The sequence below is a fragment of the Artemia sp. Qi Xiang Cuo genome, chromosome 13 (genome assembly GCF_049724085.1).
Source record: "Artemia sp. Qi Xiang Cuo chromosome 13, ASM4972408v1, whole genome shotgun sequence".
Taxonomy (NCBI): Eukaryota; Metazoa; Arthropoda; class Branchiopoda; order Anostraca; family Artemiidae; genus Artemia; species Artemia sp. Qi Xiang Cuo.
The window spans coordinates 9,287,779-9,310,738 of record NC_142806.1 but is presented as its reverse complement, the minus strand read 5'-3'; the positions used below and the strand labels follow the sequence as shown (position 1 = coordinate 9,310,738).

The following is a 22,960-nucleotide window of genomic DNA, read 5'->3' as shown; positions in this document are numbered from 1 at the left end:
AGATTACAAAAAAATTAACAATGTATTACAAAAAAAAGAAAAAGGAGACTCAATCAAAAAGACCTCACAAGAAGTTAAACGAATTCAGAACTACAAAAAACATAAACAAAACTATAAAGTATATTTAAAACATAGAAAGCAGAGGGGATGGGAATAAGAATGACTTAAGTGTAATAAGCATATCACTAGTTGCAATATCAGCAGTAGGCAGTAGTCAAATGCGCACATGGATAGGAGACGTCTGGTCTTTTCCCCTCCCCCACTACAAAAAATCATCGGCTCATATTTTATTGCATTTTCATAAATTCGCATATCTTTGTAATTAATCGAACTCTTGGGAAATCATTCTTAAAAAGTTACCCATAAAGAAAAAAAAATTCACATCTCCAATTAAGTGATTAAGAAACCCTGCTCTCCCTATCCTGTCGCTTGTTCGTTTCTAAGTGCACTACCACGGGGCTTTGATGATGTTCAAACTGTTGTTTGGTTGTTTTGTGCCTTTCATTGGCACCACTTGGGGAGGGGGTTTAATATCCTCCCTAGATTTTGAAAAATATATTTTCTGGTATTTTCATTGAAACTACATTTCCGGCAGTTTCATTGAAACTACATTTCCGGTAGATTAATGATGAACTTAGGGTGAGATCGATAATCCTTTAATCTGTAAACTCTAGATACACCGAGGCCCAAGTTTCATAGGCACCACTTGGGGAGGGGGTTTAATATCCTCCCTAAATTTTGAAAAATATCTTTTCTGGTATTTTCATTAAAACTACATTTCCGGTAGTTTCATTGAAAAAGACAGATTCCCCCCCCCCATTCATTGTTATAAAAAATGCAATTCCCTCTCCCACTACATTTTTTCAATTGACACCACCACCAAGGCTAAGTAGGAGGAAGGGGGATCAGTGGGTTTTTACAACAGTTTGAAGAATTTTTATTTTAATTTTGTGGACTTGACTTTTTTTTACTTTCCAGGAGGGGACCTCCAGCCATGTATAGGGCTATCCCACATACTCCAGATTGGTATTTTCATATATAAAAAATTTCTCTAGCGAAACTGTTTTATTGTAAAAGTAACAGCAGAGTCTAATTCATGACAGGCATAAGAAATGAAAACAAAATCATTTGTCGATTGAGGGTGAGATCCGTAGATTTTACTATCATATTAAAAACAAATTCAAATAATTATTTACGTTTAACAGACATTTAAGTCTAGCCCGTTTCGACTTGTGTGTGCGGGGGGGGGGGATTAGGAGTTCCTAAACTTTCATCAACGCATTCACCGAGAGTGGACAACGAATCACCACAGAAAGAGATGGTAAGTAAGAGGTACTGTCAGAGTTGTTCTTTTTGGTATGTCGAAGAAATCTGAGCTTTGCAGCGAAGAGCGAGGTCGTTAAATCCTCGACATCAGGACATCTTAACTGGATCGGCTCATAGTTTTCTTATGTTTTACACATAATCTGCATATTTTGTGTTTCATTTCAAATTATTAAAGCAAGAACACCTCCAAAACTTGAATTGAAATTTACAAATATACAATTAGACAACTTAGAAAATAAACAGGGAAATGCCGATAAATTCATTGCTCTAATTATGTCTGAATAACCAATCACAAAAAAAGACAAAAAGAAAACGAAAAAAGCAACGTAATATTATCAATTTTACAGAGGATAATGCTGGCGAGATGAGTGAATACTAGAGTGTGTGGGATAGGAGTAATAATGCTGCAAAATTTTGCATTAAAATTTACAACACAAATACAAAATTGAAAAAAAGAGCATCAACAGGGTGAAAACAATCCTTACACGTAGATATACAAAATGAGCTTTTCTACAGTCCCTGGTTAAGCACGACGCTGATTTAGATACTATATAATAATTTAGCATCTTACCAGATACATATCTTATATATAATAGATAGTATATAATGCTTCACGATGAAGTGTTTTATAAATATGTTCTGAAGAATCATCGTTTTATTGGCACACTCATAGCATTTTAGCGCAAATTAGTTCGTAAGACAAGATACTTATTTTCAAATTTTTTTATCACAAACCCTGAAGTTCCAAATTCGAATTTTAGGGTCAATAAATAAAAACAGGACAAACAAAAAAGCTTAAGAAACAACGAAAATTGAAGGAGAAGAAGAAGAAGAAGCGTATTAAAAAGAAATCAAGGGTTTTAATCATATTCATACCGTTCCAGCATAATAAAACTTTTTCAGGTGAAGTTCATTATAAACATATAAGGATACCCAACATCTTATCAGCATATTCACACCGTTTCTTATACGCTGATCATGTTTAAAAAGGAAGTAGGCTACATTATATAGATATTCAAGATTATCAGCACATTATATTTATACTCATATTAGCGTATATCATCTCATACCTTGACTATGTCTTAAGAGGAAGTGCGTTGCATGCATATCCAGGTTTCCAAGATAACCGCAGCATTTCAGCGTATACAAAACGGATTGTGTTTTAAGGTGAAATAAACTATAAACATATGAGGACATTCAGCATCTTATAAACATATTCATGGCATTTCAGCGTATATAAGCTTATACACTGATAATGTCTTTAAGAAGAAGTATATTATAAGCATATTAAAAATTTTCAGGATATTATCAACACATTCATAGATTTTAGCACATAGAATCCTATACACCGATAATATTTTAACAGCAAATGTATTTTAAAAAACACATTCAGGATATTCTACATGATATAATTAAGTTCAGGGTAATGAAAGAAAGGAAAGAAGAAAGTGAATGCTAATCTCTAAATTGACAAGCGAGAAACTATAAGGTCCTTCGAAGGCAAAAGATTTATCCTTTTTTATAAAAAAATATGCCAGAATCTTTCCCTGCTAGTTTTTTTGCATACATTTTTTCTTATTAAAAGTATGTTGCTATGCATAAGTTATACGCCTTTAAGTTTTACCGTACATAATTTTCTCTTTTTGTCAGCTTTTTTGTTTACTGTACAATACATCATTTTAGAACTGGTGTTAAAAAAAATAATAATAATTTATTTGTACAAAAGCTAGCGAGGGTCGTGACAATACAAACAAAACAGACATAACACATAAATACGTAAATCGTTTTCAACATAATTTCCCCAAAGTCATTTTTTCTCGTTATTTTTATCCAACTGTAATAATTATTATCAATAAAACATTCCCCAAAAAACTATTTTCTTTTTATATTTGCTTAAAATATAACTACCATAAATACGTCGACAGGTATCGAACAGTTCGTAATAACGAACTGTAAGCATGGAGCGCCTCGGCCCAATATTAACCGAAACTCTGAATAATAAAATTTCAATAGCAATTAATACATCAAAAGAATTAGATGTCTATGCTGATTTTAAATATATAAAAAATCTTTGAGTTTAATGTTACCATTAAAAGCTACGAACTTGAGAAAATTTGCCTGGTTTTCGAAACAGAGGGGAAACATCCCCCAAAAAGTCAAGAGATCGTAATAAAAATCCCACCACCACAGTCAGTATATCAGAGAACCCCACTGTAATTGTTTTAAGCTCACATCTACAAAAATGTGGAATTTTATATTTTTTGCTAAAAAATAGATCATTTATGCGTGTTTATTGTTTTTTTTTTCAATTATGATCGTATCGAAATAATGGCCCTCGACGATCGGAGAGGGCTCATTCAAACGGAAGTCGAAATTTCTAATGCCCTTTTAAGTGAGCAAAACATTAAGAGGGTAAATCAAAATTTGGAGATAGCCATTTGATTCAGCATAGTTGAAAGGTCAAATAACTATGCCTCTGGGGATGACATGATCCCCCCCCCCACAGCCCCTGGGGAAAGGGCTGTAAGTTATGCAATTTGTACATAGTTTACATATAATATTTTTTATTGGGAAATATACGGACACTGTTCACGGGGGAGGGAATTTAACGCGGGGGGATGGATTTTCCAAGGGGAGAATAGTCCATTGGGAGGAAAATTTTCCGAGAGAGATTTTTCACGGAGAGAAATTTCCTGGCATGACTAGAAAAACGGTGATTTGAAGATTAAATTAAAAAAAAGTTTTTCAACTGAAAGCAAGGAGCAACATTAAAACTTAAAACGAACAAAAAGCATTCAGTATACAAGGTGAGCTGCCTCCTTCTCCATCACTCGCTCTTTATACTAGAGTTTGTCCTTTTTTCCCAATTCCTTAAGAAGGGCTCTTGAAACTTTGAATAAAAAGTATTTTTGAAGAACTTTAAGACTGTAGCGTAATGAGCAAGGGATTGAGAAGGAACAACCGCCCTCAATCACATACAGAATAATTTAAGTTTTATAATAAGTTTTAATAATAATAAAGAATAATAATAAGTTTTAATGTTGATCCTTACTTTCAGTCCATGAAAAAAACTTGTTTTATTTTATTTACTTCAATTCAAAAGTCAAACATTTCTATGATTTTTTACATACAACTAAATTTATTTCAAAATTAGAACTCAAATCTTGACACCTAGGTCAATAAGTTTTTTGGCTTGTGAGCATTCACTCCAATTCTCAAGAAATAAAAATACATAAGTAATGTGCTGGTTTGATACGACATGATATCCTAGGCAAAGTGAAAGTTTTATTTCGTAAAAAATTACACTCAAATGATCTCAATGGGAGCTGTCACCCCATAGCAACCATATTACAGCTTTAGTCAAAACAAATTTCTCAAACAGAAGGAGGGTTAGGACTAAAATCCCCCCCTACATTCATGTTTATCTGAGTTACAAAATTTGTCCTAAAAAAATCCTTTTATCAAAGTCCCAGCGTCCTTCCTAATAATTGGAGACTCCTTACATTACTACTACTAACAACACCTCATTGCAGCACCATGCCGCCTGAGGCTAATACAGCTCCTCCATCCAAATCTATTCAAAGCCTCCCTCTTTACACTCCCCCAGGAAGTTCTCATTTCCTTTAATTTTTCTTTCTGACATCCTCCCACCCCAACCGCGGTCGACCTGCTTTGCGTTTAGACCTAGACGGTTGGCCGAAAAGAACAATCTTCGGCAATCTGCTATCCTTCATCCGCAGATCGTGCCCTAGTCACCTTTCTCTCATTATAGCCCTAGAAAGGGGCACTGAATCACTTTTCGTACAGCCTACTGTTTGAACTACGGTCAGTCAGACGGGTATCCAGAACAATCTGTGGGCAATACCTCGGGAGAACATCTAACAAATCTTCATCCGCTTTTCGGAGCGCCCATGCTTCAGAGCCATATTTGACCACTGTCATCACTTTAGCTTCCAATACTCTAATCTTGGTTTGCAGACTTATCTTCCCATTCATTCAAAGTTTTTTTAAGTGTGAAAAAACACCCTTAGCCTTGGCTATTCTACTTACAACATCTTCACTGCTCCCACTATCTATTAATAATACTACCTAGGTAAGTGAAGCTGTCCGCTTGATCGATCTTCTCGTTACCCAACATCGCCTCTTTACCTTCACTTATTCCTAGCCTTAGTGATTTCGTCTTCTTAATATTGATTTTTAAGCCTGTTCTAGCACCCTGAAGTCGAAAAACCTCTAAAAGTTCGTTCATTTTGCTCACACTTTCATCTAGGATGCTTAAATCATCAGCATAATCTAAGTCCAGGAGAGTTGTTCCGTCCCATTTGATTCCGTGGTCTCCTAATGCCTTTCCTGTGCACCTTAAGACAAAGCCATTAAAATGATGCATATAAATGGGGATAGAACACATCCCTGCTTAACTCCTGATTTAATAAAAAACCCGGTGCTAACCTCCTTTCCTACCTTAACTGCAGCAGTGTTATTCTCATACATAGTACTAATCACTTTGATGTATTTGTCTGGTATACCATACAAGGATAAGATCTTCGCTAAAACTCTTCTATCAACAGAATCGAACGCTCGCTCATAATCTATAAAACTGAGGACCAAAGGTATTTGATAACTCAGGCACTTTCCAATTATGAACTTATGAGTAAAAATTTGGTCGACACATCCTCTGCCTTATCTAAAATTGCATTGTTCTTCTCTTATAACTTTGTCTACATGTAGCAACATATTTCTGTTTTTGACAGGAGAAATATCGAAGTCATACATTCAGAATTTTACAGAACTTCACTTTTAACATTTTACAATTATTTTTAATCATTCCCACAAATTAAGCACTTTAATTCAGCATTAATTTCAAATCTTCTAGTTTGCCTGTTTATATATATTTCTGAAAGAATTACTATTGTGGTATAAAATAAGAAAAATGAAAGGAAATCCCAGTAAGAATTTACGTAAAGTCTGACACATTTATGATGAGAATTACCGATATATTCGTCATCCAGCCTCCCAGTATTTAACAGAACATTTAAATAACGCCTGAATTCTAATGCTTTCTCACAAGCAAGTAAGAGCTCAATGCATCCTTATTGACAGAAATATCAATTTTCAAATATAAAAACTAGTACATAAATAATAAGCATTTTATTAAATTTGTACGACATTGGTTCGTCTGTCAAAGTCTTAGTAAGAAAAGAGTCCTCATTCTCAGAATTATTTTGTTCTCGTATGAACAACTTTTTTCTAAATTGTTTATTTTTGTGTATATGGCCGCTGGTTTTTAAATACACGCACATATATGATGGAAAGGCAGTACCATCTTCACAGTTACTTTCCACTAGAAATTTCCACAAGCTTAGTAACGTGCCCTCTGCCCGAATTTTTTAGTTTTTTCTTCGATTCTAAGATTTTTCCATTTAATTTGCCTGTTTTGACGCCATCTATCCAAACAGCATTGCATTACTCGGTATTATCAGACCTGAAGTAGATCGCATGCATGTTGCGAACCAAACGAAATTGCAGAGATACCGCGGCGGTAGGCCTGGCGCTAAGGCAAAAAGGAGAAAACTAATCGTGTGTAATCCCATTCCTGTGGTCGTAACTAACTGTATCCCATAAGTAAGCCCAAACCACACAATCAAAGATATCTTGTACCTATTCGACTGATCGAGCTCCCTTGAAGCTACAGTCGGCTATCACTATGCCACAGATTAATTGCTCGCACCTCCTTTATTGCAACCGGAACGTTCCTCAATCCAGACAGTTATACCGAACTAATTACTCAGCAACGCCCGGTCACTCTCGAACAAGATGGATGAACTGGAAACGGTCTTGCGTCAGAATAATATCTCAGTTGCCACTATTACAGAAAGCTGGAACGTGACTTAAAAAACTTGCGCAATCCCTAGTTTTACCACTAGGAGTATTACACAGCAAGACAGAGGCCTCAATCATAATCGTGGTGGCGTAACAATATTTTGCAGAAACAACATTCCCCACAAATTCTTACCCCAACCGGAAGACCTCAGCCAAGAACCCTTGTGGGTTTAAACAAGGCCTAAAGGACTATCCTAGCGCTTCTCCTGCCTTATTCTCGCAGCCGTCTACTATCCAGAAATCGCAAGGCACTGCAAAGGACTGTTATTGCATTTACAAAAGTGGGTAGAGTTTTGCCGCACAAAGTTCAGCTGCCCCACCATTGTTGTGTATGGAGATTTCAATCAGACGAATAAACATTATTTGGCTTGTAGCCTCGGTCTAAAACAAGTTGTCAAAACCGCTAATCATGTTGCTGGCGGGACACTAGACTTGATTTTGACAAATGCTGCACGGGTTCTGAAAGACGACACCTCATGTTTTACAGCGCGAAAGATGAACAATTTTTTCGCTGGTATATGCGCCACATTCTCGAGCCTTACAAGGGAAGAACTTGCAACTGTTCTCGAAAATCTAGAGAGTGTAGCGAGTGACCGCCAGCAGAGCCTTACCAAGTTTCTCGTCAACTACTCCAATTAGAACCCAAGAGGTCGTCGTTTCCTGGTGAAACCCTTTGAGACTTCTTCGTAAATATGCTCCTTTCATAGCGACTACTCTAGCGAGTATCATTAATCAGTACCCGACTTTCCACAAATTCCAAACCCTTGGAAAAATTCATACATTAAATTTATACCTAAGGAATCATCTCATACGTCGTGCGACGATTTGAGACCCATTTCCCTGACCCTATGTATGGCGAAAGTCACAGAGACATTCATTTCGAGGCTACTGTTGAAAAACATAAAGCCCCAATTAGACCCTTATAAACACGGATGCCTTCGTGGCTCCAACACCTCAGTTTATCTTGTCAGGTTGTGTGGTGGTATTCTATCCTGGCTAGAGAAGGGCTAATCCTTCGTAGATCTTGCCATTACTGACTATGGAAAAATATTTAACTTCATGAGACACCATGTTGCTCTTGAAAACTGAAGTTAAATGGGTGCCAAAACTGACCTGTTGCTTATAGTTGTCGACTTCCTGTCTACCCGTGAACAGTGTGTCTTCGCCTTGAACAACAATGACACGAATTCTTTCATCCAATTACCTGTTCCCCCTCAAGGTACCAAACTCGCTGGTATCGTTTTCCTGGCTGTCATAAACTACATCATTTAGTCCTTCAAGAATCGATACAAATTTGTGGACGATTTACCCTTCCAACTGAAATATGTACTCGAAGGAGACTTTGCTATGCCGAAATTTAACCCTAACATTATGAGTATGTTTCGCACCGATTGTGAACTAACAAGTCTCACACTCAATGAAATGAAGTGCAAGAAAATGAGGTTCAACCCTAATAACTGATTTCAAAGAGCCAGTACCCTTCCACCAGGCTGTGAACAGTGAAAAGGTATTAGGTGCTACTTTCTCAACTGATTGCAGATTTAGCAGCCATATGAATGAGCTAGTCCGCAAAGGCTACGCTGCCCTGCAATCACTTGTTACAAAAAAAAAGGTTCAGTTTCAAGGGGAAGTCAATGAAACTGGCCTACATGACTTACGTTCTGCCTGTACTAGAATACGCGTATCCTGCTTGGTGCCCAAGCGTACAGTTAAACCCAGGCTCAGCCAAGGTATTGCGGCCCTACAAATGCATTCATGTACAATTATGATGAGAGAAAGCTATACTTTCCACGAAAAGGCGATTGAATTACTGGGACTTGAGTAACCCCACAACCGCCGCCAAAATCTTATAATGAAATTTGGACAAAATGTTCTAAGATCCTCAAAACAAAGGTGTATGCTCCCCCTCAACACACTCACCAGAAGACAGAACAAGTTGGAGATAGTTTACTTCCGGACAACGCGATACTCTTTTGTTCCGTGTTTACGGGTGTTAAAGTAATTATAGTTACGTGTTTGTGCAATTTTTAAGTACCTTGTAAACAGCTCAGTTTTAGTGCTTCCTAGTGCTGTGCCGAGTGTGTTAATAAATATGTCTATCTTTAAAATGTTATTTGGAAAAAAAATTACAGAAATTTGTAAAAAAGAACCTTAAATCCCTCAAAAATGATGTCCCGGCAAAACTAACATCATTTTTGAAGGGTTTCTGGCTCTTTTTTAAACAAATTCTGCATTTTTTTTTACAAACATTTTACTATTAAGACTAGTGACAATACCTAGTCTACCATTCCCAAATCAGTACAAATGGCTGTTTTTTTTTCACTAGCCAGTTTTTTCTTTTTAAAACAAATTTTTGATATTGTGCTTACTAAGGGTGTTTTGAGCCTTTTTAGCATTTTAAGGACTCAAAAAGTAATTTCCCCAAGAAGCAATTAATGAACTATAAAGAGCATAGAAAAAGGCATTAAGTAATACATTCACTTTCATCCTAGCTAATTTATGTTGTCAACTACAAATTAACCAGATATTTTCCAAAAATACAGATTAATACAAAAAAATTACATTGAAAACAAAATGTTATAATCAAACACTGAGTAATTTCTTGTAGCTAATTTGATTAAGTCTATTAAAAAATAAGAAATTTTTTATTCTTCATTCTTAAGTAGACAAGCCCGTTCTGGATTTTTCTTTTACACCACAGGATTTGCCCATTAAAATCATAACAAGTTTTTAACCTCTTTAAGTTTTCCCCGTTGCTTCTTATGGACTTGGTCAGATAAGATTTCGAATGTTCAACAATAATGTACAAAGAAGTGATCTACACAAATTTTTTGAAATAAAAAAACACTTAACTATGCTTATAAACTAGCACGATATAGATCTGTTATATGTTATTCTATTACAATAAGTCGTTAGAAAATTATAGCCCCCAAAAAATTGCAAAATTCAACCTGATCCTTCAAATGGTGCCTGCATTTAAAGATATCAATAAAGAAAAAAAGAGAAAAAACCCACATTAGATGGGATCCCAAAGTTTTTGGTTGCTGGAAGTGTTCCAAGGCCAGGCGGGGGCTTTTGAACTCTTGGCAAGTCATCGGATGCCCAGATTGATCTGGCTATTGGTGACCCACTCACATCATGGCTGAACATAGGAGGAGGTGGCGATGAATTACTAAAAATCTAAAAAAGAAATCCTCAGTTGGGTATCAAAAGGTTGTATCGTCATAATTTTAAATTTTCAGAAGAGTATTTTGCAGTAAGCATCAAGACATGGGTAATTGTAGAAAGAAAAAGCCAAGACAGAAAAATATTTAAATGGCTGCACGTATAAACAACAGAAGTAGACGTAACTCTCTAATAGGGTATACGCTATTGTAACAGTTTCTAGACAGATACGCCTGCCTGGAATCTCAGGCAGGAGAACCAAGAATCTAGAACAGGGGTTGGACCGTTAAATTGCCGGGAATAACAAACAAATAAGGCACGCTCACCAATGGTCTTACCAAGGTTGACCAAGAATTTAGAATTGACACAGGACCATTAATTTGCTTGAAATAACAGGCAAACAATCATTTAAATCCATATTCATCTTCCAAATAGTACCTATTCATTGCATAAGCTCAGCCAACATTTTTATATACATCACAAATTTTTTATTTCCCCTTCGATAAGCGTAAAACCAAAACGGATTGATACGTATTGATTTTACATATCAATCTGTTTTGGTTTTACGGTCATCGAAGGGGAAATAAAAAAGTTGTGAGGTATTTTTTTTGTTCTTCTGAGCATTTAAAATCATGGAGATACGACCTTTTGATACCCGACTGACGAAATACAGCATTATAATTACAAAAAGAAAGTATTAATTACTCCAATGGTTTGCTACACAGTAGAAGCCTTGCCTTTAGAGCCTTCCTTGCCCTTTATACCTCAACTGTGAGTATGTATGGTCATGTCAATCAGTATCATCACCCATAGACATTCCCTGGCTCCAATTCATAAAATGAAACTGATGTCAGGATGTTGCCATTCGATTAGTTTAGAAGGTTTATTACTCCCAAATAACAAGAATTTACGCATTTTTCGTGAGAAGATTAATTTTAAAAAATCCAGGAATAATTAATCAAATTATAACGTTTTTGACGAAGAGTTAAAGCATAAGAAAATCTGAGGTAGCTTTAAAATTACCCCCCCCCCCCTTTGAACTTGGCATTACCTTTATAGTCGAGCATACTTCCGGAACCATTGAGTTTTATTCACTCAATTAAGCGTAAGCAAACCGGTTTGTCATCTTCAAATTGACGTATTATGCGTATTCTCTAGACGTATTATCCAGAACTTGAGCGTAGAAAGTATGTCCAAGTATTGCACTAGGTTTACCAGCTGCACAAGGGATGGCAAACCTAACTCCAGCCTTGTGCGTAGTAGGTACGCCGAGGTACTGTACAACGCTATTTTTAAGTTTTACCAGCAACATAGTAATTAACAAAGCTGCTTCAAGGACCTTGAGCATAGTAGGCGCGTCCAATTATTATACCAGACTCTTTAGAGGGTTACAACCACCTTTGCTGATGATAGGCAGTTCCTTATCGTGTGAAGCAATGCTAATTCTGGATACACCTTGTCTGTTGCATAAGACAGCCACTCAAGCAGCTGGTAACTATTTAAAGGTGACACGCAGTGACTTAGTAAAGTTTAGCCTCTAACAAATAACTGCCAGGAGCATACGCATGATTTTGTAGGGTTTTTTTCGGGGGGGGGGGGAGCAGTAACATTAAAGGAAACTATTTTAATTTCGTAATTCGAATAAAAAGTGCCCAAAAATTCACGAAATTTTAGCATTTCAAGGAGCAAGACTACCCCACCGCCTGCACACGCCCCTGATAAATTGAGCCTTTTTAAAAGCGTCATATGACATTAAAATGTCACATAGTCAGGTAAATGATGTTGATAACTACATAAATAAAGATAATCATAAAAAAATTGCTAATGTTACAAGACGAGTTTTAGAGGAGACCACCCTCTACTCTGATAGAAAAATTCACGAAATAGATTAGTTTTTGGTTTATTAAAAACAACTTGGCATTAAATTAGCCAAAAACGAAACATATAGATTTTTACAATGTCGAACAAGTACGCTGATAATTAGAAACATACAAAATATACAGACTATTTTGTCTTGTATTTCTGACCAACTTTACAATTGTTTCTTTGCTAAATCTTTTCTGAGAAACCTAAATTCTCTATAATCTACCCTTTATAGCAAATAATAAAACCTTCAGACGACTACTACTATTACTAGTAATTCACTGCAGCACCAAGCCACCTGAGGCCAACAGAGTGTGCAAACTCCTCCCCAACCCAATTTCTTCAAAGCATCACTTTATCCCCCCCCTCCCAAGAAGTTCCGATTTCTATTAAGTCATTCATATTGACATCTTCCCACCTCATTCGAGGACGACCTTGTTTTAGTTTATCTGCAGATGGGTGACGGAACATGGCATAGCAATATTTGGCAACTGGTTGCAAATAAGAATGACTTTTAAAAATTCAAAAATAAATTTTATTTTATTTGGATTCCGGCCAATTCTGTGCTTTTGCAGTGAAACATAGTAATATTATTACTAATATTTTGATGCGCCTAAAAATAATACAACTGCGCACGCTCCTCCTTTAACCAAATGTATTCAAAGCTTCGTTCTTTACCCCCCCCCTCTCCTCATCCAATATTACGCCCTGTTCCCACCCCCTTTCGGGGGTAGTAATTTCTGTTCAACAGACCGACATAGCCCTAGTTGTTTCATGCTAATCTAAAAACAAAGAATCAGCCTATTTTCAAAAAAAAAATCCAAGCGGATCGAAATAAAGTTACTTTAACTATAACCCACGTTTTAACACATTAAGACTAAGCTCGCTCTTTTTTAATGTTCCTAGTTCCAATGGGTGATACAGTTTCAACGGCAATACAGTTTTATACTGTGGCCACAAGATGCTAAAGCCTTTTTTTGGAGAAAAAAATAACCAAAACTTGAAAAAAACTTGAAAAAATCAAGACTATCTAGTCTTGAGCAGCAAAATAAATAGGTAACGATAAAAAAAAAGATTCGTTGTCATATTTTTTCATCTTGTTTTATTTTTATTTTTCAGTTGGTCAAAGATAAAACAATCATTTTGGCAAAAGGACACAGCGAGTATATTCGTGCAAATTCTCACTAAACTAGCCTATGTTCTGCACACTTATACGGTCCTAACTATTTTATAATAAATAAATAATTTCAAAACAAAAGAATTTGTCGAAATTTTAGATTGATATAAATAAACTTAATTGAAAACCAAAATTTTAAACAAATAGAATTCAGCATGTTTTAAATATTTCTATGTCTGCTGATTTGCGTTACACTGTCAGTGGCACTAGTATATCCATTCCTATTTAAGCTTTGTTAAAGCACTATTCTCTCAAAATAGGGTTAACAACCGCTTTCCATTTTAAAGAAAGCAGTTGTAAATGGAACTTTCAAAAATCAGCTCAAATATCAAATTCCAGAAATATCGGCTAATTTTGTTGGCCTAGGTCAACTGCTTATCTTTAAAACATCAAAGGAAGCCAGTCCAAGCCTAGACAAATATCCTGAGATAGATAGTATATTAATCAATGAAAGAGCATACCCTTTTGATACTGGCAGGCAGAGTTTGGGTTACGATATCAGAGTCATCTTCGTCAACTAGCTGGGATACTGAAGCTTCTAAGGCCATTTCCTATAATTAAAATAATATTTACCTGATTTTATTTATAGGTTATTTATTTGAATTATTCAATATTTACTCAAATTTCTTGAATTAGGCCTAGCATAAATCACACCCTAAGATCTACTATAGTGAAAACTCCCCACGTCTGGATAGTAAAAGTAAGAAACTCTTTTTGACATTTTCTGGTTCCTATCAGCTTACATTCTTCAGAAGATAAGCAGTGGTTCAGTTGATATAGGCTAATCTAGAGATGCTTCAAGGGATGACAAAACCCCCACAAATCCTGCGGCAGGTATTGTATATAATGTAAGTTCCCCATTGTTTACATTGTTTATATATATATATATATATATATATATATATATATATATATATATATATATATATATATATATATATATATATATATATATATATATATATATATATATATATATATATATATATATATATATATATATATATATATATATATATATATATTATATATATATATATATATATATATATATATATATATATATATATATATATATATATATATATATATATATATATATATATATATATATATATATATATATATATATATATATATATATATATATATATATATATATATTAACAAAACCAAAATTGTAAATGGACTACGAAATAATATTCAGTTAATAATGAAATAAAATAAAAAAAATAATAGAACAAAACTTGATGAGGGAAACTAACAAAAATTATTTGTTATATTACAAATGTTATATTACAAAAATATATATATATATATATATATATATATATATATATATATATATATATATATATATATATATATATATATATATTAACAAAACCAAAATTGTAAATGGACTACGAAATAATATTCAGTTAATAATGAAATAAAATAAAAAAAATAATAGAACAAAAACTTGATGAGGGAAACTAACAAAAATTACATTTTTATGAATGCTAAATGCAGGCACGTGCGCAGGTTTTCTGGGGGGGGGGGGAGTAACAAGGCAATTCGAAAAAGAAGCACCCAGAAATCCAGGAGAATGTACGATTTTGAGTGAAATGAGACGGGGACATGCAGCGAGGCCTATCCCCTGCATAGGTTCCTGGTTGAATGTTATGAATTATATACGATACAATACGTATGATTTATGGTATGAAAATGATACATAATAGGATTAATATGATGGATAATAAATTAATAGATAGATATATGAATATATAGATATATGAGTTGATACATAAAACTTATTAAAATTAACGTTAAGGAGACTAAGTTGCATAGACTAGGAACTAATGAAGGTGAAGAGGTGGTTTTGAGTAACGAGATGATCGACCAAGATAGTCTCAGTTACCTCGCTTATATTAGCAGTAAAGATACTTCGTGCATTGAAGATGCCATAGGAGAATTTCCAAGGCCCAGAGGGTTTTTTTTACAATTAAAAAATAGTTGGGAAGAGTAGGAAGAACAGTCTGCAAACCAATGCTAGAAAATTGAAAGCCGTGATCAAGCTTGGTTGTAAAACGTGGGCGCTTCAAAAGGCAGAGGAAGATTTGTTAAATATTTCCCAGAGGAATTGTTTACGGATAGTCTTAGGTACCCGTTTTTACCCGTTTGATTGACTAGGTACCCGTTTGATCAAACCAGCTGTACGAAAAATGTGGTTCCAAAAAATTTAAGATGAATAGGGCACGTTTTTCGAATGAATGTTGACAAATTACCAAAGATTGCTCTTTTTGGCCACCCATGTGTGGCCATCCAGATGATGGCCCATGTGGTCATCCCAGAATGGGACAGGAAAAGGTCAGAAGGAGAATTTAAGGAAATCAGAATTGTTTTGGCAGTGACAAAAGAGTAAGGCTACGAATAGATTGGGGTGGAGGAGCAGTGTTCGTTACTGCATTGGACTCGGTTGGCTTTGCGCTGCAGTGAGTTGTTTGTAGTAGTAACAGAAGTAGTAGTAGCAATAGCAGTAGATAGATAGATATACAAATAAATTCTTCCTTTATAAGGTTTTCAGTCAACCAACGTATGTTGTGACGAAACTAGAAGAGATACTTCAGAATGTAGTGTTTTAAATTACCATAATTGTTGTTTTAACATTGTAACTAAGGGACAAAACATCTTTCAAAAATTAAAATAGAACAAAATATCTTCTATCTGAAAACAGAAAATTATTGCATCAGGATATTCCAATATACTTTGATGGACTAAAAAATGTTCAGCTGAAATCGACCCAATTGGGCAATAGACAGATAAGTAAAAGATTCACAATAAAAGATAGAAATTACTTATAAAGTAACTTGCCTCAAAGGGTATTCCAAAATGAAAGTACCAGCAAAATTGTTAAGGCTATTCGAAGTCCAAACACATTCACTCAAAGAATATAACCTGACAATGTTATAGTTTCGATAAGTAGAAGAATAACTGATGCATTAAATACAAAAAGAAAATAATACGGAACTTAACTAGACCGATAGCAACTTGAAGCTAAGCGCCAATCACTAGATGACATTAATCATTTTCCTGTTCTATCCAACCTAAGTTCTTCGTCAAATTAAATTTTTATTTTCTTAATTCATATTTTAATTTCTTAATAATAGATTCATTAATTTCTTACCTCATCAGCCAGTTCAGCTTTGTCATCAATGCTGGCATTAAAGCAATCAACCTTAGTCGCATCTTCATCCCAATCTTCCCCTGGAAATTAATGAAACTTTGAATTTCAGAAACAAGTTAACAAAATCAATATAACAATAAAATAACAAACATTACTTCATAGCATAAGTTTTCAAACTATATATTTGTATTCATTGTTACTCTCTACACAGCAATAAAATAGTTGCAAAAATGAGGATTTTTTCTATCAAAACAGTGAAGGCCTGGGTAGACACTGGGTTTTTCAAGGTAAACCCCCCATATTTCATCAATACAGGTCAAATATCAACTGACACAAACTTTCGACACTGGAATTTTTTCTATATCCACCGATTATTGTTTATTTAGAGTTATTTCAGTTTGAGAGCTTGGCAAAACAAGCCTAACTATTTTTCAAAACCAACCCTTACTTTTCTTGAGGTCATAACCATTTCAATGATTTGATATTTAAGACATGGAACGTTACAAGGTTAAAAAACAACAACCGTGTTGCCATTTTGACTGGCAAATTCAGAGGTTTTGGTCCAAACTTGTTAAGGGTATCAGAAACTCATCTCCCAGGGTTAGGAAACATTAATTAGGTGATATAGAATGTATTTGCTCAAGCAGGAAGGGAGGGGTACATAGGTAGGGAATAGAGCTCATAATGCTTTTAAAGTCTTGCTTAGGTTGGGAAGGTATTAACAAAATTCCACAAGTACATTTTGTAACCAAAAAGTGCAATATCAGTCCTAGTGGTATACAGCCCCACTAGTACACTTTGTAACCAAAAAGTGCAATATCAGCCCTAGTGGTATACAGCCCTGTAGATTACAGGTATACAGCCCCACTAGTACACTTTGTAACCAAAAAGGTCAATATCAGTCCTAGTGGTATACAGCCCTGTAGATTACAGGTATACAGCCCCACTAGTACACTTTGTAACCAAAAAGTGCAATATCAGTCCTAGTGGTATACAGCCCTGTAGATTATAGGTATACAGCCCCACTAGTACACTTTGTAACCAAAGAGTGCAATATCAGCCCTAGTGGTATACAGCCCTGTTGATTACAGGTATACAGCCCTGTAGATTATAGGTATACAGCCCCACTAGTACACTTTGTAACCAAAAAGTGCAATATCAGTCCAAGTGGTATACAGCCCTGTAGATTTATTGACAGAGACAGTAATGTGCCAGACAATTTTGCATATAGTTACAGGATCAAATGGACAAGATCCAAGGCGGAAATTTTATACTTTTAGTGTTTTTGCTATGGGACTTTAATGCTCGCGTTGGTGCAAATGGGAATAGGTGGCGTCTTAACTTAGGCAAATTTGATGTAGGAAAGAAAATAGCAATTGTAATAGATTGTTACAATTTCGTAGGTACAATAATCTAGGAATAACCTATACGGTAGTTGGCCATAAAATTGCCCGTAAGTTAGCACGGTTCTCTCATGATGGTTTGACGGCTAACCTTATTGGTTATACCGTTGTAAATCAATCTTTGGCAGGATTGATAGAGAAGATATATAGGATATTAGAAGTAAAGATCAACATCTGGCTGAGTCAAGGGCTAATTTAAAGCTGAAATTTAAGAATGCGAACTACCGAATAAGTAGTTCTGAGATTGATAAACTCAAGGATGAGAATTTGAGGGGAAGTTTCCAAGAACAGTTGGATATGAGCCTGGATTCTTGAACTTGACATTAAATAAAATGGATAGAATAATTTTAGAAAACCAATTGGCAAGATAGCATAATTGTCTTAGGGAAGACATTTAGAAGGGCAGCTAGGGAAATTAGCAAAAACATTTTAAGCTTAGAAGAGAAATAGCTCAAAAAGAGATCTTACGAGAACAAAAACAGATGTTACGAGAAAAGGGGAATTACAGAAATGTGATATGAGGGGCATAGATAAAACTGCCGATGACCTGGAAGATGCAACCAGACGGCGTCATGGCAAAATATTGTATTGTAATATAGTCAATAATATAGTCAATACATAAATGATATAGTCAATAATATAGTCAATGAGAGGAAATAGTCAGTCGGGGCTTATCCCAGGTAAAGACAGGAACAGGGCCATAATTAGGGATAGAGAAACTGTTCAAGAGAAATGGGTGTTTTAGTAATGTATTAAATATTTGAAGGGGTTTAGAAAAGTACCATCAATAGAATGTAAAAATTTCCGACAATTTGGAAGTGAAGGAAGATATATTTCGCAGGAAGGAGTTAGAGACCATACTAAAAGGACTAAAAAATAATATGGCTTTAGATCTGATAGTGCAGTAAATGAGTTTTTGAAAAATGATGGTAGCCAAGTTAGAGAAAAGATAAGTGATAATTATGAATATGATTATGGAAAAGAAAAAGTACCTGGTAATTTTAGGAAAACCTTATTAAAAATCCTTTTCAAGACAGGTGATAAGATTGAAAGCATTAATTGCATAAGTATTACATAGATTTCTTTAGGGAGTAAATTACAGAAGATAGAAAAGCTTAGTAAAGGTCCTATGTTCGTATAGTATATAAGGTAAAATACACTATAGTCATTAGAGCAAATTTACGAGAATAATTTCGCTGCGGTTCAGTTAGGAGGTGAGGTCAGTAGTAGGTTTGGCATCGAATCACAAGTTATGTAGGGTTGGGTCCTATCCCAATTAATACAGAATATTTTGATAAAATGTTTTCTAAGGAACATGGCAAAGGTTATGAAAGAACATTGTACCTAATAGGAAGGTAAAAATCTCCTAGATTATGATTATGCACATGAGTCAAGGATCCTAGATATGGATATTAGCGAAAGGAAGGTATTTCTGGAGGTTTTGAAAGTTCATGGTACAAGAATAGGTTTGAAAACTAATGTTAAGAAGAGACAAAGTTATTTAAACTAGGAATAAACAAGGGTGAAGAGGTAATGTTCAGTAATAAGAAAATCTATCAAGTTGGAATCTATACCTTCCTTTACCTGGGTAGTAAAGATGGTGGATGAGTTGAAGACCTAGTAAACAGAATAGCCAAAAGGTTTCTTCGCAGCTGAAAAAAGTTTGCAAAAATAGGAAAATAAGCCTGAAAACTAAAATTATAATACCGGAAGCCAAGGTAATGACAGTAGTCAAGCATGGTTATGAAACTCAGGCACTTTGAAAGACTGAGAAAAATATACTAAAAGTTCTCCTGAGAGATTGTCTTAGGATAGTACTTGAGTACTCGTTCGACTAACAGTAAATTTAGCCGATTTTTCTAAATTGAACAAAATGTTATTGTGAAAAATTATGAATTTCTTAAAAAATGGAAGAAGAAGGAAAGAAGTGAATACAAAGGTTCTCCCGAATGTTTTTTCCTATTTTTAGCAATTTACCTTTAATCAGATGAAGGAAATTATTTCCAAGTTATTTTTTGTGTCTATCAAACAATAAACTGTAAGATATTTGTTTGATTTTGAAGGGTATTCTCAAGGTGGCTTGACCCTATTTTCAAGGGCTAATATGAAATATAGGATAATATGCCTGGGCCATATTGTCCCAATGGAGGACAATAGCTTATTTTGGCCATCTCCCTGGGGCCAAACGAAAATCAGGTCGTCCCCGAATGGGGGGAGGGAGGTCATAAGGAAGGATTTAAACGGTATTAGAGCTTCATGCAACGGGGTAAATACGGAAGCTTTGAACAGATTGGGGTAGAGGACGAGCGTGCGCAATTGTGTTGGTCTCATGCCACAATGAGCTGCTAGTTTCTTCGCTTTGAAAAAGACAGCTTATTGTATCACATACCTATACTCTTAGAACACACTATACTCACAAAAAAAACTTTTTGGCTATACTACCAATGGCTGTCAGTAACAAAAGAGAATAAACCAAATGCAAGCCCAAAAATAATTAAAATATTAAAATCTCCCATACCAAATAGAAAACAAAATAAAAATGTACCTACATCATTTATTGCATCAAAGGTTACTTTTTCTCTTCTCCCCCATCCCCCTCACCTTAATAAAGTTTACTTTGATGTACCTTTCGTTTACAGTTTTGCATAATTGACGAGCAAGAAAAAATAGGGTCAAATCCTGGCCTACATCTGTTGGATTGTTCAGCATTATTATACAAATAAAGTTTAAATAATACTTGAAAAGCTGTTTCTACAGAGAGTAAGGCTATTAGCCAATAATAATGGCAAAAATAAAATGTTCTGGTAGCTAGATTTAGGAAAAGCATGTATAAAAAATTAACACTCCCAACTGAATTTACCGCAAAAACATAGTCAAGTAATGGTTACAACGTTTACTGAACATAATTTCTTAGTTCTCTAAAATAAATCGAAGTAAAAATACGTCACACAGAAATAAATAGAAGACAATTAATGAACATGGGGATAATTAAGCAAAATACCAAGTTAGTAGAAAATTTAAGGGGTAAGGTCACGCCAATTAAAGGGGTAAGATGTAAATTTAAGGCGTAAGGTCACACTTTAAATTTAAGGTGTAAGGTCACTCTAATTTTTTTTATATCTTAAACAAAATACCATTTAAGTCTAGAATCAATTTTGGAAAAATTTCCATTCCTTCCAGTCAAAAATGACTGCCACAAGTTTACAACTAGCAATAATCATTTTAAGAAAAGCTAAGATAAATTCATCATTAAATACACATACAATAATAATAATAATCTGTATTTAAAAGCCTTTTAAAACCATATACAAAAAAAAATACTACAGAAAAACTACGGAATACTACGGGGAGTCCTAGACCTCATTAACTCACGAAGCAGCCTATCTTCCCCATCCTGGATAATTGATCCCCTTAAATGAGAAAGCTGCTTACATCGCAGGAGGAAATGGCCCAACCCATAATCATTGTCCCCACATCTAAAGCAACTCCACCCGGCCTCCGGACCTTCCCTCATTGTCCTTACAACCTTATCATAAATTGGAAGACAATTAGCTCTAATCTGAATCCAAATCTTCAGATATTTAATGGGTAATTCCAGCTTAAAATAAAACTCCTGTCCAAAATTCTCTCTTACTTCTTTATACAAAGTAAGACTCGGAGATTTATCCACAGCTGATAGCCATAATTGCACTTCTTGGTCTTCAAGTCTTGCACAAAATTCCTTGAAGAATTTTTCAGGATCTTCTGGCTCTTTTCCTTTCTCCCGTGAACTTGAAAATCCATTGTCATCTAATATCCTTTTGATTTGTGCTGTCCATGATGTTTTGTTAGATTGAAGGAAAAGATCCTCATATGCTGCTAGGGGAAGTCTAGTCTGGCGAAGTTTGAAGAGTCTTAACCAGAATTTGATGATTTGGGTGTATCTTTTCAATTTCAGGTTAAATAAACCAAGATCACCTTTCAATACTAAAATTAACTAAAAAAAACAAGTTTTTTTTTTACTGAAAGTAACGAGCGACATTAAAACTTAAAACGAGCAGAAATTATTCCGTATATGAGAGGGACTGTCCCCTCCTCAACGCCTCGCTCTTTACGCTAAATTTTTTATTGTTTTAAAAAATAAAGTTGTGAGACAGAGTAAAACTTTAGCGTAAAGAGCGAGGCGTTTAGGAGGGGACAGTCCCTTTCATTTACGGAATAATTTCTGTTCGTTTTAAGTTTTAATGTCGCTCCTTACTCTCAGTTAAAAAAAATGTTTTTTTTTAGTTAATTTCTGAATGTTTTTGAATTAATGCAGCTTTGGTTTGGCCCACCGTACATGAATAATTAAAACGAAATTCGCATATTAATTTTCCTTTTTTGGCTAATTGGCTTTCTCGAAATTTTGTTCTGACGTAACTTACGAATTAACTTACATAACGAATTTCTATGGTATGTTTGTATTACGTATATTAGGGAGTTCGCTCCCTAGTCAATACCTCGCTCTTTACGCTAAAGTTCGAATTTTGTTCGAATCACAAATCCCTGGATCACAAAGGCTGGTTAATTAGAATAGATAGCTCTTTTGAAAGTGCAAAGAAAACTTGAGCGCAAAGAGCGTGGTATTGACTAGGGGGCGAACCCTCTCATATACGTAATAATTTCTGTTCGTTTTCAGTTTTAATATTACTCCTTATTTTCAGAATAAACTTGTTTTTTTATTTAATTTCTGATCGTTTTTTAAATAGTGCCGGGAAATCTGGCGCTCCCTTGATGGAAATGTTCCTTCCTCCAAGGAAATATCCTCCGTGGAAAGATCCTCCCCCGTAACCCCTACTCCGACCACGACCCCCCATTAGAAAAAAATTCCTCCTGAAAACACCTGTATACTTCCCAATAACCAACACTATATGTAAACAATGGGCAGAGTTTATAAATTGCAGCCCTTCCCCCGGAAACTGTGGGGGATGAAGTCATCCTCAAAGACATATTAATAACGTT

At 34.9% G+C, this 22,960-nt stretch overlaps 1 protein-coding gene across 1 annotated transcript in view; it reads right to left on the bottom strand.

Moving 5' to 3' along the window:
- The window catches only part of Patr-1 (Protein associated with topo II related - 1), a 104,683-nt gene that overhangs the window by 43,414 nt on the left and 38,309 nt on the right, over positions 1-22,960 (bottom strand). Inside the window, exons 3-5 of the mRNA XM_089098800.1 lie at positions 16,578-16,657; positions 13,873-13,962; positions 10,222-10,386 (exon numbers count right to left, since the gene is read on the bottom strand). Coding sequence (XP_088954926.1) covers positions 10,222-10,386; positions 13,873-13,962; positions 16,578-16,657 — 335 coding nt within the window. The remainder of the gene's footprint in view (positions 1-10,221; positions 10,387-13,872; positions 13,963-16,577; positions 16,658-22,960) is intronic.